This window comes from Octopus bimaculoides, chromosome 9 (assembly GCF_001194135.2).
Source record: "Octopus bimaculoides isolate UCB-OBI-ISO-001 chromosome 9, ASM119413v2, whole genome shotgun sequence".
NCBI classification, from domain to species: Eukaryota; Metazoa; Mollusca; class Cephalopoda; order Octopoda; family Octopodidae; genus Octopus; species Octopus bimaculoides.
The window spans coordinates 29,534,177-29,549,186 of NC_068989.1; the positions used below are offsets into that span (position 1 = coordinate 29,534,177).

The window sequence follows — 15,010 nt, forward strand, 5'->3', positions numbered from 1 at the left end:
TGCTATGCTTAAGACATGTGAAGCCAAGTAAAATTGTGGCCATTCATATATACAGGCATGTCCTTTACAGCTTCTCACACACATACACACACAATCTGCCTTTTGTCAAAACTCTCCCATAACCCATCTTCCCAACACCTACCCACCATTCCACAATCCACTGCAGGTCCCTCCACTCTCACTCATATGCCAAACTGCACAATCTCCATGCCCTCACATATCTAATATACCCCAGTCTCCACCACTCCAACTTCTCTCACCATTACTTGTTACAGTACCTCTTCCCCTTTCCTAAACAGCTCCCCTTACACTCTTATGGAACATTCCCCTCAATCCCCTCAATAACACATGCACCCCACCCACTCTACTCTCTGGGTAGGTCCGAATGCAGCACCATCTATTTCTCTCTCTCTCAATTTTTCTCTCTAACTCTTATCTCTTCTTCCTTTTCCTAATGGGACAGCCAAGTGTCTCCTCTATAATAAGACACCCATCTATCATATTCTAACCACTTACCTCGTACACAATCACTTCCCTCAGTTCCACTTTTCTCTCAGCTGAGAGGTCTCCACCTTGCAAGTTACTTGGCGACTCCGATGGTATTGGTACCATGTAAAAAGCATATGATACACTCTCTAAGTGGTTGGCACAAGGAAGGGTAACTAGCCTTAGGAAACATGCCAAAGCAGACAATGGATCCTAGTGCAACTGGAAGACAGATGTTAAATAATAATGATGATTAGGTTTCTATATATTATTTGGTCCCAGGTTGTTATATAATCCCTTAATCATAGATCTAATCTAATTGAGTTAATCTACAATCAAAGGCACTTTTATAATAACCATCCTGTCTTTTTCTTACAAGACAGTGCACCCAATATGGCATTATTCAATGCACCCTTCTTTTCTAAGATGGCAGGGTTTGAGCTGAGGGAATTAATAGCTATTTTTAACAGGTTGATTGACCATGTATAGATTCTCTCATCAGCTTGAGTTCTCTTGTTGCCTTGTATACATCCATATATCATGTGTATGTTTATGTATGTGCATATTCTAATATCATTACAATATATTAATATTTTAAGTTTTCAATTGTTATTATGATCTACAATCATTTTAAGAATTTTCTTTGGGTACAAGTAAATCCCTTCTAGGTTCAAATCCAAATCCTACTGGGATGTACATTTGAACTTAAGAAGAATAAATGCTAGTGTTCAGAGTATTTTCAGCATCTCACTGTCCTTGTTTTCATAAAAAAATATTTCGTCTTTAGTTAAATTGGTTTTCCATTAACATTCTCTTTGGTATAGAATAATAAACGAAAAGCACATATATTTACTAACACAACATTTAAAAATAATTAGATTCCTATTAAAAAAAGATGCACAATATATCAATATGAAATTGTATACAGTGAATAACTTACAAGTTTCCATATTCTGTGAAAGATGAGGAACTTCATAAGATCGGTCAACAGCTGCACGAAAACTCTCATTGCACATATGAGCTCTGTTAACTCGCTCAACTGCCCAAAATGGTGGCGCAGCATTTTCAAAAACATTGTCAGGTGTCGGTAAACTTTCCATAGAACTGGAACGTTTTCTCAGACCCATGTTTGGATGAGACACTCGAGGTGACACTACAAAAATAAAGAACATTTTTTAAGAATGAATTAAACACAGTAGTTTATTCAATAGTTTTTTATTCAAAAGCGTAGCATTGATATTCATATTATATGTGTGTGTCAATTTTGAAGATAAAAGCTACATTCATTTATTAAAGTTGAATGAAGTATTTTGAACATTTTGTTAATGTTGGGGAAGATAATTTAGTAAAAAGAGATGGAAAACATAGTTAAATGGAGAAGGAAGATTTTCTTATTTCTTTATTGCCCACAAGGGGCTAAACATAGAGGGGACAAACAAGGACAGACAAAGGGATCAAGTTGATTACATCGACCCCAGTGCGTAACTGATACTTAATTTATTGACCCCGAAAGGATGAAAGGCAAAGTAGACCTCGGTGGAATTTGAACTCAGAATGTAAAGACAGACAAAATACCACTAAGAATTTCGCCCAGCATGCTAACGTTTCTGCCAGCTCATCGCTAGAGAAGGAAGATTTTCTGTCATACTCACACTTCAACAACTAACATTTTAAGCTTGAAGCCACTAAGAAGGATGGGATATGAGATATTGTCATTCATAAATCAGCAGTGTAAATAAATTGATCTCAGCTAAAAATCAAAACTAATTCAAAAACTCACTTGACATAAGAGGTGCTTGTTACAAATAAGGAAATTAATTTTTTGTGTAACATATCCCAAGAATAGGGCATTTCTGTTATACTGAATTTTACAAACTAACTCATCAATAATTACATCAGCCAAACTATTTTCTCTGCTTTTTTGGTTTGTATTATTGATCAGTGTATGAACAAGACCAAAACATTTGCAATATACAATCATTCTTAAAATAGGTACTGAAAGGAGACATTTCACGATCTTGGAATGTCAAGCTTCAATCTTCTCATAAGCAAACCCTGTATTATAAAGAAGTGTTTGCAATATAACAATATCAGTACAGATCACAGTGGGAAGGGATTATGTAATAAGGAATTCTAATTGTAGAATAAAGCCTTATAAACTTATAGTCACCACAATCAATACTGGCGCAATGAATTGTAGGTTTGGTAAGATTGTTGAAATGCTAGTGTGGAGGCATGTGGATGTATGCTAGAGGTATAGTGAAGGGGAATCTCAGCTGGACAAAGAACATAGATACAAATTCTTCTGTGTAGGCAATAGTAATGGGATGGGTGGTGTAGCTATACTTTTGGCAGGGAAATAGGTTGATAAGATGATCAAGGTAGTTGTGTGATAAGATTGTTAAGCTAAGACTAGTCTTGGAGAAAGTAACAGCGAGATCTCTGCATGTGCTTCACATATTGAACAGGTAGAAGAACAGAAAGACTTTCTATGAGTCTTTTTTGTAGATTACCTCAATGACAAAAGACAAAGATTTTATCATAGCTGGTGACTTTAATGGATGTGTTGGGGCAGTACCCCAGTAGATTTCATGGCATGCAGGGAGGTTATGGATTTGGTTCTAGAAATGAGGAGGGAACAAGGTTGCTGGAGTTCTATGATGCAAATAACTTGTTGATCTGCAACACTAACTCCAGGAATCACCTAACAGCCTGGTGGGTGCATAAGCCAGAGTCTCATCAGAAACAGGGATAGACAGTTGCTTGTGAATGCAAAGTCCTCCCCTAGTGAAGAATGTACATCTCAATATAGGTTACAGACTAGTGACTTTAGGCTTAGGGCTAGAAGAACTCAGAGACACAAGCTAGTTTGGAAAAGTAAAATATGAAATCTTAAAGATCCATTAAACAATCAGAAGTTAGCGACAACTAGAAGTAAGAGAAAACAGACTCAGGGCTGCAGACAGAAGTTTTAGCTGGGGCAAGGTTTCAGCCAGATCAAGGGTAACATGACGGTGGAGCAGTGAGGTAGACATAAAAGTGAAGAGAAGAGGCAAGCTTGGAAAGACTAGAAAAATTGGAACAGCAAAAAATTACATCAGGTAGTTTGAAAGGACACTAAATGACATGTATTTAGCAAGGGAAGAAGCAGAAAGGAAGAAGTTTGCTAATATCCTACAGCACAAGCATCAGAGGTGTGAGGTGTCTCAATTACAAAATAGTGTATTAGAGAATCGAGATGTTGTGAGAGAGAAGTGTGTATGGATGAGTAATGATATGCTTGCTCTCAGTAATTCTGAAGAGCCATGGAAGTGTTATGATGAAAGGTTATTAAATAATGAGAATGTCTGGGAGAAAGAGGATCTTTCCAATGTGGAACAACAGAGGTAGAAATTACTACTGAGCTGCTTAAAATATCTGGCAGAGTGGGATATGCTCTAGTCACATATATTGTTAATCATGTTATTCAGGAAGGGAACAAAAAATTTTTTTTGTCATGCTTAAACTTTTTCAGCTGATTTAGGGTAATTTTAGGGTGCTGAATCCAAATCTGACATCAGTTTTCAGACAACACGTGTAATTTTTTTAGTTATTTACAGCATCAGATTTTCCAACCAATTGATAATATTGACAAAGTAGTGGGCTATTTGCTTTCGATTTTCATTCATATACTCATCACTGAAATATAAATAAGTGCTAATAGAGGAAAATGTACACTATCTGTTAAATTGCCACACAAGATGAGAATTTATTTTACTTTGTTATCGCTGTAGTTACAGTAAAGTTCTCACAGTAGGCTATTGATATTAGGTTATAGTAAGTCACTCAGATTCCCTTTTCTTGATAACTGCTGGTGCTGTTAAAACAAAGTACATCAAATAAGAGAGCTAGGTTATATGAAAAGTAGTTTAGTAGTAAGTTTAATTATTTATTAAAGTGATCAATGTTTGAAATTTAGAGATGGAAAAAATTGTTTTGAGATAGTTATAGCTTCAGTACATTTTGATGTTTTACAGTAACATTTACAGTTGATTAATTTTATATTTTAGTATATTTTGTGAATGAATTTTTGAAAGCTTATAAACTTGGTGCAAGGATGTCTCTAAAAATTCATTTTCTCTGCTCACATCTTGACTTTTTTTTAACCAATATGGGTGATGTAAGTGATGAGCATGGTGAACGGTTTCATCAAGAAATCAAAGAGCTAGAAAGCTGCTACAGTAGCTGACTTACACCAAACGTGCTGATGGATTACTGTTGGTTTTTAAAACGAGAAACAGACATGCAACATAAGCGTAAAGATGTCAAAGCTATTTTTGAAAAACATAAAATTAATAATATTCACTTTACACTTTTGTTTCATGTTTTATTGGTTTTAGAGCTACTTGTCCACCTAGTTGCTATTGTTGTTATACCAAATAATGGTAATTTATACTTCACATTATTGTAATTTTGATAGCAGTATAATAATGATAGCGCAAAAATGTGACATGCTAGAGCAAAAATGATTGCAGATTCGGAATCAGATGCAGTTTGGTTTCATGCTAAGGAGAAATACTTAGACAACTGCAGAAGTATCTAAGAGCAAACTATTATATTTAGTATTTGTTGACCTGAAGAAAGCTTTTGACAAAGTCCATCACACTGTGATGTAGTGGTCTCTGAGAAAGATAAGGGTAGATAAATGGCTAGTGAAAGCCATAAAAACCATGTACAAGAGTGCTGTCAGTAAAGTGAGAGAGTCAACCATGAGTTCAGTGATGAATTTAGAGTATAGGTAGAAGTTTGGAAGAGCTTGATGCTCAATCCCCTTCTATTCATCTATCTTCTAGGCCATAACAGAGGAATTTAAGACCAGCTGACTAGGAAATATTACATGCTGAAGATCTCATTCTCATAGTAGAATCTGTAATAGAATTAGAAAAGAAATTCCAGGTGTGGAAGCAAAACCTGGAATCAAAGGACCTTAAAATTAACTTAGCAAAGACCAAAATTCTAGTAAGTAGGGAAACAGGATTTTACTCTCTTCGGGTAATGACCCAGCTTGATATGGAGAAAAGGTGTAGGCAGAAACTCCACATGATGTACCCAGCACAAGCAATGTATGACCAAGAGGTGCTGTTGAATCATAGGAAGACTAATGGAGTGTTTATATGTGTAGAATGTGCAGGAGCAATAAACACTAAACACATAAAGGAAATAAATTTTCTCAAATGTCCTGGAAGTAGTAAAGTAGTTTCTGTTACCTAGGTAACAATGGAGGACGGTGTTTTGAAAGTATAGTTGCTAGACTAAAAATAGGATAAAATTCAGAGAGCTATAACCCCTGTTAGCAATAAAAAGATTTTCTGTCTTTGAGTGAAAGGCAGATTGTATAATGCTGGTGTATAATGAAGCTTGTAGAAGAATACATGGGATGAAGTAGTGGAAGCAGATCTCATGATGCTAAGCATCACAGAGGACTGAGACAGTTGGCAACTTGTTGTGCTCAAGAAGACCTATCCACCACAACATAAATGAGGTCCTAAATACATTGTCTATACTTATATGTGCTTGGCCCTGCCCCTATATTCATTCTGTCCCATCAACCATTTGCCACATCTTATCTCCTTCACTTCCCTACCTTCACCCAACATTCATCCCTCCTCAGCACATATTCCCTCATCCTTTGTGCTACCAGTTACCCACCCCTGGAACTGCTGCATAATCATTCCCACCCCTTCTCACAATATTTTCACCCATTACTTCCTTTCTGTACCTTCACTTATCCCATACTTCATCTTAAAACCTCACATCTGCTATCATTTTCAATGCCCTTTCGCATCCACCATCATGCACCACTTACTGTGGCCACCTTTATATACCTCTACATCTCCCTTCCCATTGCTCCTGCATCTTGCTCATTGGCTTCTACTTCTTGATCTATCATCCCTGAGTCATTTCTATATTTCAAGCCACACTCCCAGCTATGTTCATCACACTACATTTACCTTTACCCCATCTTTAATTATCTGATAACTTCATATTCACACTCTTATAACCCCACCTCACTCATCGTTCCTCTTTCTGATCTACTGTTCATATTCTCTTTTGTGTTCACCTCCTTGAGGGTTTACCCTGACAATCCTACCACTTTCACATTATCTTCTTCCCACCCTTAGCTAAGCATCTTCTCTATAGCAATACACTTGCACCTGATTTGCTATTATACTTCAACCTCTAAACTGTTATCATAAAGCACCCCCACCCGCAATTACTCCTACTTAGTCAAGGGTTTTATTCCTTTCCTTGTTTTTTTCTCATCTCACAAGTGACTTAGTGATCTCATTGGTATCAGTGACATGGAAAATGTATCCAGTACACACAGTAAAGTGGTTGAAATTAGGAAAGACATCCAGATGTGGAACCTATGCCAAAACTGACATTGGAGATCAATGCAGCCCTGTGGCTAACCAGATCCTGTCAAACTGCTAGCATAAAAAAATGTATGGTAAATGATGATGCTGCTTTTGAGGAGGAGGCTACCTCTGTACCCTCCTAGGATTTACATAATAATTACTAATATTTTGTAACCTGAACACTGAAAAACAGGAAAATAATGTGAACAGAATTTAATAAATATATACACACATAACTTGAAGCAAATTTTTAAAGGTAGAAAAAATAAATGATGTATCACTGATAAAATCAATAAAGTTCATAAAATTATGTGAAGTATAAATTGGTTAGCATGCCTAATTAATAACTACTTCTACCTTATTACAAGTGCAATTATTTTTTTTATATAAGCATGCATCAAGACAACATTGCAAATAATGCAGCTAATTAAGAAAAGAATATAGCATTAAATCCTATAGAACAAATTCAGTCTATTGAGAAAACATTGCAACAGAAAATAATGTTCTTTGAAGAATATTTGAATTAGCTAACAGTGGTGTTTGATACAGTAGAATAATTTACAAACATTATGTTACTGTTGGTTAAAGTACTTTACTTTTCATATCAATGTAATTTCATTCATGGAGAATTTGAAATGATCATCATTCTTTCAAGCATTGACCTTATGAGTTTCTTTTTAGACTTGTAAAATGAGTTGATATTGGAATGTACAAAACTCAAAGTATCAAAATCCAAAGAATTAAAATATATCATGAAAAGGTGAAAAAACAATGTAAGTATTGCAAGAAAAATATAAATGCACTAGTTCAGTTTTATACTTCAGATTATACTTCAACTCAAGAGAAATACTGACAAAGCATACGCAAGCAGCTACCATGAGACATTATTTTGTAAGCAAGATATCAAAACTTTATCAAAATCAGTAACTGACAAGTTTTAAACTATAACTAATGAAACTTTTCTGAAAGATGAAAAATTCTTTTGTTTTGCACTATTCAAAACCAAGGAAGAACAAGATCAAGAGCAATCCTGAATTTAGGAGGAAGATTACTGGGCAGATTTATGGGAACTGGAACCTTTGCATATCTCCTTTCTGCCAAGAGCAGTGTATGATATGCTGGGGTATGAGGAAAAACCAGCTGTGCAAGCATTGTGGGGACAGGAGCACCATAACATCCTCTCAAGGTATCAGACAGCACTCAAACCAAGAGAGATATACCGTGGCAAGATACTAATAACACTCAACTAACACCCGAGAAGAGAAGAGATGCAAGGAACACCAAATACCATCAATCAATTTCATGATGTCAGCTATAGCCAGATCAATAAATTATTTATTATAAAAGCATTATTGTGGGATATGAGGGTAGGTAGTTGCCCTAGGTCAGCCAAACAACCCTTAAAGCCAAATGTAGTTTTGTGGTCTGAAGAGGTGAAAAGATCTTGAAGCTTTTGAATTGAAGAGAGCAAATATCAGAACATATTGCAAAATTGTAAAGAGAAAGGCCGATAGGTAACATTATTCCCAGTTGAGGTAGAGTGGAAGACAGCTGCTTGCAGGATAGAGGCAGTAGCAGAAAGACCCTCTTACAGCTTATGGAGCAACAGAGAGGAGCTAAGCTGTGAGTTAGGAGATGACAATGATAAGATCATTACTGGTGATTCATGAATGAGGCATTAAAATTCAGGATAAAAACAACCAGTGAATTTCAGACACTCTGACAATATCTTCTGGTCAAGGTTGCATTAGCAAATATATAAGCTTAAAATATCTCATCACTGTAAATAAGTGCTACTAATTCCCCAATAAGAATGATTTTTTTTTATTTATATGACATTTAAATTTACTTTTAGTTTGGTAAGAATCAATCTCAAGGCCATTTTTTATTTATGCTTAGATGGATGAAATTCATTTAATTTCTTAATGATTTCTTTCCATAAATAAGAGGTCAATTATATGTAGAGGTGTGGGGGAATAAAATTGATTCGATTCATACAGGGATTATTTCTGGTATTTATTTTATTAACTATACCATAATTGAACTAACACAGTTAAGAACTGTAAAGTAAGGTATTACAAAATTTCAAAGCTGGCTCTGCACTGTTATAAAACTCTTATGTGTATCAACTGCCAACAGCTATAACAAACTCTCAAGCCAACATAGGAGCCACTACATAGTCACTCGACCTGGTAGGATTTGCAGCCAAATCTCCCTTGTCAACCAACTGAACAAAGAACACATTGGTAGTTCAAAGTACTTTATGTCTGATTGAAAAGACAGGCTGTTCATAGTTGAAATGATAATAAACTGGTGCTAAATTATTACTATTGATAACTCACATAGGTGTTAATTAAAGGTTTTTTTTTTTGCTAAACAATAACAAAACAACTTTGTGGTGAGTGCTTTATCACTTCTACTTAGTGAATATCTAACTGAACATTATTTTGGGGATGAAATTTTTCAAGAAACTGATCGACTAAAGGTCTAAAAGGCTATCTTCATCTTTAAACATGTAATGTGAGTTCAAAATCCTTCTAGGACTGACTTCAGTTTTTATCTTCCTGTATCAATAAGTACATAACCTAATTTACCCCAGTACAGGCTAACCCCTTTTCACAATTTGTGGCCTTGTGTTAATGTAAGACACCATAATTATTGTTCTTGTGACAGTGGTGAATAGTGCAATCAGTTGTGATATTTAAAATACCTTATAGCATTTAGTCTATACATTAATGTTCTGAGTTCAGTTAGATATTGGGGGTTGAATGTATAGTACACATTGATAGAAGAGGCAAAGTACTTCCCATATAGAAAAGAAAGTAAAGCAATGCAACCAGGTTGATGTTTAGCCTCAAATATTTACAGTAAAAAAAAATGCTAATTTGTAATCAAGACATAGAATATGTAATAATTGTTTCCAATTCAAGCACAAGTTCAGCAATTTTGGGTGCTTCATTTGTACATTATTTTATTGACCCCAAAAAAGGATGAAAAGCAAGGTTGACCCCAGTAGGATTTAAACACCGAATGTAAAGAGCCAGAAAAATATCAAGGGGAATTTTTTCCAAAGCTCTTAAGTTTCTGCTAGCTTACTATTCTTAGAATGTGTAATAAATGAAATAAGCTTGTAATAGGAAAAATATGGGGATGGAGGACAAATTTAAAAATGAAGCTAATAGTAAGAACCAAAAGTTATATGAATCACATCTAAAATTGATCTATCTAAAAAGAAAACAAAAAAGAAAATAGTTTTAGTTAGGAGAAAGGAACAGTGCCCATGACCTTTGAAGAGTCTAAGGCTATAAAATAGCTTATATATAAATAAATAGTGGAAGAGAGCTTCAAGCAATTTGATAAAACAAAATTAAGATCTAGAGGTGGAAGTAAAAAAATGGACTAGTGTAAGATGTAGCATACATACTGTTGTCATGCAATGTGTTGCTCAGGTTACTTTTGTTGCCAATTAGGGACTCCATGGAGCCAGCACGAACCAGCACTCCCTGCTTACCACCTGAAATGTCATTTGTAATACAGTGCATGCATGTGGTAAAGTGAAGGAAAAGGCAGCAATTGTAGTATAAAGAAATCAATGAGAAGTAGTGTGCATTATTAATATCTAACAAACAGCCATATCAAATAGAATTGAACAATCATAGAATAAGATTACAAACCATCTCTCTACATTTTTAACTACCTTTCAATCTATTTATTAACATACATTCACAGATACACATGTCTCAATGCATGTGTGCATGTATGTTTATATATTTATATTCTTTAATTAGTGTCTGAAAACTGGGTTCATTCAAATAACAGCCTAAATCTTCATCAGCTGAGACAATAAATAAAAGGAATCCAAATTTCTCACAGATAAACTAAAACTGAATGTAACATTGTATGTGTTTGTGTTTAATGATTTCAATGATTCTATCATAGTGTTATTTTTATGGAAGTTCATATTTAATGATGGGAGAATTATATTCATCTTAACTACAATATTAGTGGCTTATAACAACACAGGTATGAAACTGGCCAGAATTCAAATATAAATATGAAATCAGTTTTTATCTGTTTATCTTTTATATTGAAATCAGTTAAATGAATAAGTTAAATATTCTTTGAACCTTTGACTCATTGGAGGATCGGCAAAGATTTTATCTTTGTAAAGTGATTTAAAACAGAAAATACTGCAATGTATTTTCCATCACTGAGATAAAATGCATTTAGCATTGCAAGCTTGCAAGATACTAATTATGAAGCACACTTGCTGAAGCTTAAGTCTACAGCCAGACGTATGGAAATGCTACTGTGTTGATGAAAGGCATGAACTTTTAGCTAACAAACTGCTGAAAAAAGGTCGAGTAATCAGGTAATCTTTAAAGTAATATTTTCATATTAACAATTATTAGTGTGAAAGTGCATGGCTTGGTGGGTTAGGGTATTCAGCTTACAATCATAAAGTTGTGAGTTCAATTCCTGGTGACAAGTTATGTCTTTGAGCAAGGCACTTTATTTCATGTTGTTCCAGTTCACTCAGCTGGTAAAAATGAGCAGTACCTATATTCAAAAGGGGCAACCTTGTCACAATTTGTGTTATGCTTAATCTCCCTGAGATTTATGCTAAGAGTGCACATGTCTGTGGAGTGCTCAGCCACTTGCATGTTAATTTCACTAGCAAGCTGTTCCATTGGTTGGATTAGCAGGAACCCTTGTTGTCATAACTCATGGAGCACCAGTTATCAGTTATTAGTAGTGAAACTAAAACTACATTTTTCAACTGATTAAAGCACTGTAAAGAAACTAATAGTTAATTTAATGTAAATGAAATGGATATAGTCCATCTCTCTGGAATAAAACTAATATTTGTATTGAAAATTGCAAAAGAATTACATCTCTATTGATTTAAATATATCTTAGATAAAAAAGCTATACCAAGTTGTTTATATTCTTAAAATATGTATAAAACTGAGAATTCAAATTGTCTTTCATACTAATGACCATTATAACAAATTTCAAAATGTGTGTGCATGTGTGTGAGAGAGACGGAGCGAGAGGGAGAGAGAGAGCAAGCAAGCGTGTGTGTTTGTGTTTGTATGTGTGCACAAATTCATATATCAATTTATTACGTATACCTAAAGATGCAGTGAAACCAAAAGCTCAAGTTTCTTTATCTCATTCTCAAAACAGCCCTGAATGCTAAATCAGACCAATGATTATTGAACAAACTAAGTGACATGGCTGTTTGTTGTTAACACAAAACACTATTGAAAAAGTACTGCAAAGGTGAAAACATAAAAACAACAGGAAATAAGCTAAAATTCAAATTAAAAATGGTTTAGGTAGGATATAACAGAAAACTCTCGTCTATGCTTTTTGATATTGTCACAATGTTAGCTAGTCTATTTGTGCTGTCAACACTTCTTACTTACAGAGCTGATGAAGTCTTATCAAATCTTTACTATAACCATGAAGAAACAAATCATGGATTTTGATAGAAGACTTGGATATTGCTCGGCAAATAGAGCAGCTATAAGGACAACAGATTACTGGAAAGTAAAATAAATTATCATTTGTAAAATAAATTATTATTTGATACTTCAAAATGCATAATACAATTCTGACATGAGGTATTTGCATCATGTATACTGTTTATATTAGTCAGACTGGTGTCCTCATCTTGACTATTACTTTCACCACATTTTGGCTGTTGTACACTCTAGCCTTCTTCAGGTGTCTTGTGTTGAACTCAGCTGTTGTATCAGAATTTTGAACCTACCCCATTATTTGATCCACAGGGGTATACTGTCCTCATTCCACTCTATGTTTTGTGACTTTTTTGCTTCAGTTGTTTTTTGTGAATTACCTTGGTGCTTTGCTTGGGATTGAACTCAGAACTTCTGGGTGACTTCATTACCCAACTTCTGTATCTACTATGCTATTTCTGTAGGCAGTGACAGTGAATTTTTAAGACTTATAAACTTAAAGTCTAAATAATCTATTGTGGCAATCTGCTTTTTTATTTCTTGATTATTGGTGCCATATTGTATTCATCTTTGCACTTGGCCTGCTCAAAAGGTTGTTATGTTCTAGTGTATATGCTGTTTCTTTAAGTTTTCTAAGTTCCTTGTGGCGTTCTCTATCATTTTGACCTCATGACACAGTTTGTGTGAAATAAACAGTACTCAAAATGCATTTCAGTAATTTCTTTTTTTAACATGAAGTTTCCTCATAATTCTGTCAATTTTAGGTAAATGATCAAACCAACTTTCAGTATATAATTGTTAATTATTTTATCTACTATAGGAAACGAATATTTAAATTTGAACCAGTGAAACTTGAACGTAAAACCAAGGTGCCAAACAGGTTATAGTAAAACAAATGTTTACAAAAGTCCCCTCACCCTATCAATAAAATTGGGAATACAGGAGCATAAAAAGAAATCAAAAGAAGTTTACATTTAACATAACACTTTGTTTTTTTATTATTTCAGTGGAATAAAAATGTCATGAAATTCTTATTTTAATGTAAAACTCTAGATTTCCTATTGAAATTAAGCTGTCTTATTTCAATAATATTTCTTAATTGCATTATTATTTACATTTGACGGATATTTGTCCTCATCTTGTTTGTTGTTAACACGTTTCGGTTGATATACCCTCCAGCCTTCATCAGGTGTCTTGGGGAAATTTCGAACCTGGGTTCTCATTCCTAAGGTATTTTTCGATGTTATTATTATTATTCAGGTCATTGCCTGGAATTGAAGTTGGAATCTTGGGGTTAGTAGCCCGCGCTCTTAACCATTACACCATATGTGGTTAAGAGCGCAGGCTACTAACCCCAAGATTCCGACTCCAATTCCAGGCATGAGAACCAAGGTTTGAAATTTCCCCAAGACACCTGATGAAGGCTGGAGGGTATATCAACCGAAACATTGTATTAACAACAAACAAGATGAGGACAAATATGTCAAATGTAAATAATGTACATAATTCCTCATCTCTTTATTGTATTATTTATTTATTTTTTAAAATATATCATAAAATAATTTTATAAGATGAAATGAAATTGATTCCACCTCCAGCCTTTGTTTAACTAGAGATAGAAACTAAGGAAAATTTTAACAGTGTTTCTTAGATTCTTTAACTTTCTAAATTGATACAATAAATTAGTGCCATGATGTGTACTTGATTTCTACTAAAGTCAAAAATTCAAGTTTCATAGTCTAAAGTTAGACACTTTGAATGAATTAACCAAATTATTGAAATTGAGGCTAATACTGAAATTTGGGAACATTAACAGCTTTGGTTATCATTAACTAGAGAAGACTAAATGTGATACTTTGGGGATAAAGATGTAAATAAACAGAATTCAAAGAATTAAAAATGTGAATAATTTTATTTTCATTTCAGTTAACTACTGTAAAAATCCATGTAATTTACGCACTTTTTTTTGCAAAAATAAAACTAAACTTTAGGGGCTGCATAAATTACATGAGTAGATTGATTTTAGAATTTTTTCCTTCAAAAAGATGTACAAAACGTAAACATTCATACTGGAATTTGACTCATTTAATGGGTTTAAATATAATGAAGTTGACTTTTATTTATGCTGGACAGTATAATGCTTACTTTTTCTGTATTAATTCATTAAAAACATTAAATAGTTAACAATTTTTTGAAGTTTGATGTACATGCTGGTAATCATGGCTTGGGCCATATTTTACTCAGCTGAGTAAAGTGTCATCCAAGCTGATATTTATTGGTAATTAAACTTAATTTGCAACACCTGTGCATATTTATCAGCTTTGTTTTGTTGATAATTCTTAACAACTCTTCATGTGTATACACGTCTTTGAGTGTATGTGAGAGAGAAAGGGAAGCACACATGTATATATACATATATATTGAAAAAAGTTTTAAAATTTTATTATATCTTCATTTTCATATTAACACTTTCATTCGTCTTTTGAACTTGCCAAATACAATTCTGTGAATATACAGATATCTTGCTTATTTATATAAAACAGGTGGAGGTGCAATGGCCCAGTGGTTAGGGCAGCGGACTCGCGGTCGTAGGATCGCGGTTTTGATTCCCAGACCAGACGTTGTGAGTGTTTATTGAGC

At 34.2% G+C, this 15,010-nt stretch overlaps 1 protein-coding gene across 10 annotated transcripts in view; it reads right to left on the bottom strand.

Moving 5' to 3' along the window:
- LOC106873313 (partitioning defective 3 homolog) overlaps positions 1 to 15,010 on the bottom strand; it is a 230,947-nt gene that overhangs the window by 12,348 nt on the left and 203,589 nt on the right. For 8 of the 10 annotated variants that reach the window (XM_014920627.2, XM_014920634.2, XM_014920631.2 and 5 more), the window contains 2 exons: positions 10,309 to 10,398; positions 1,427 to 1,639 (listed from right to left, as the gene is read on the bottom strand). In XM_014920627.2, coding sequence (XP_014776113.1) covers positions 1,427 to 1,639; positions 10,309 to 10,398 — 303 coding nt within the window. The remainder of the gene's footprint in view (positions 1 to 1,426; positions 1,640 to 10,308; positions 10,399 to 15,010) is intronic. The other 2 variants (XM_014920633.2, XM_014920632.2) reach the window with 1 other exon arrangement.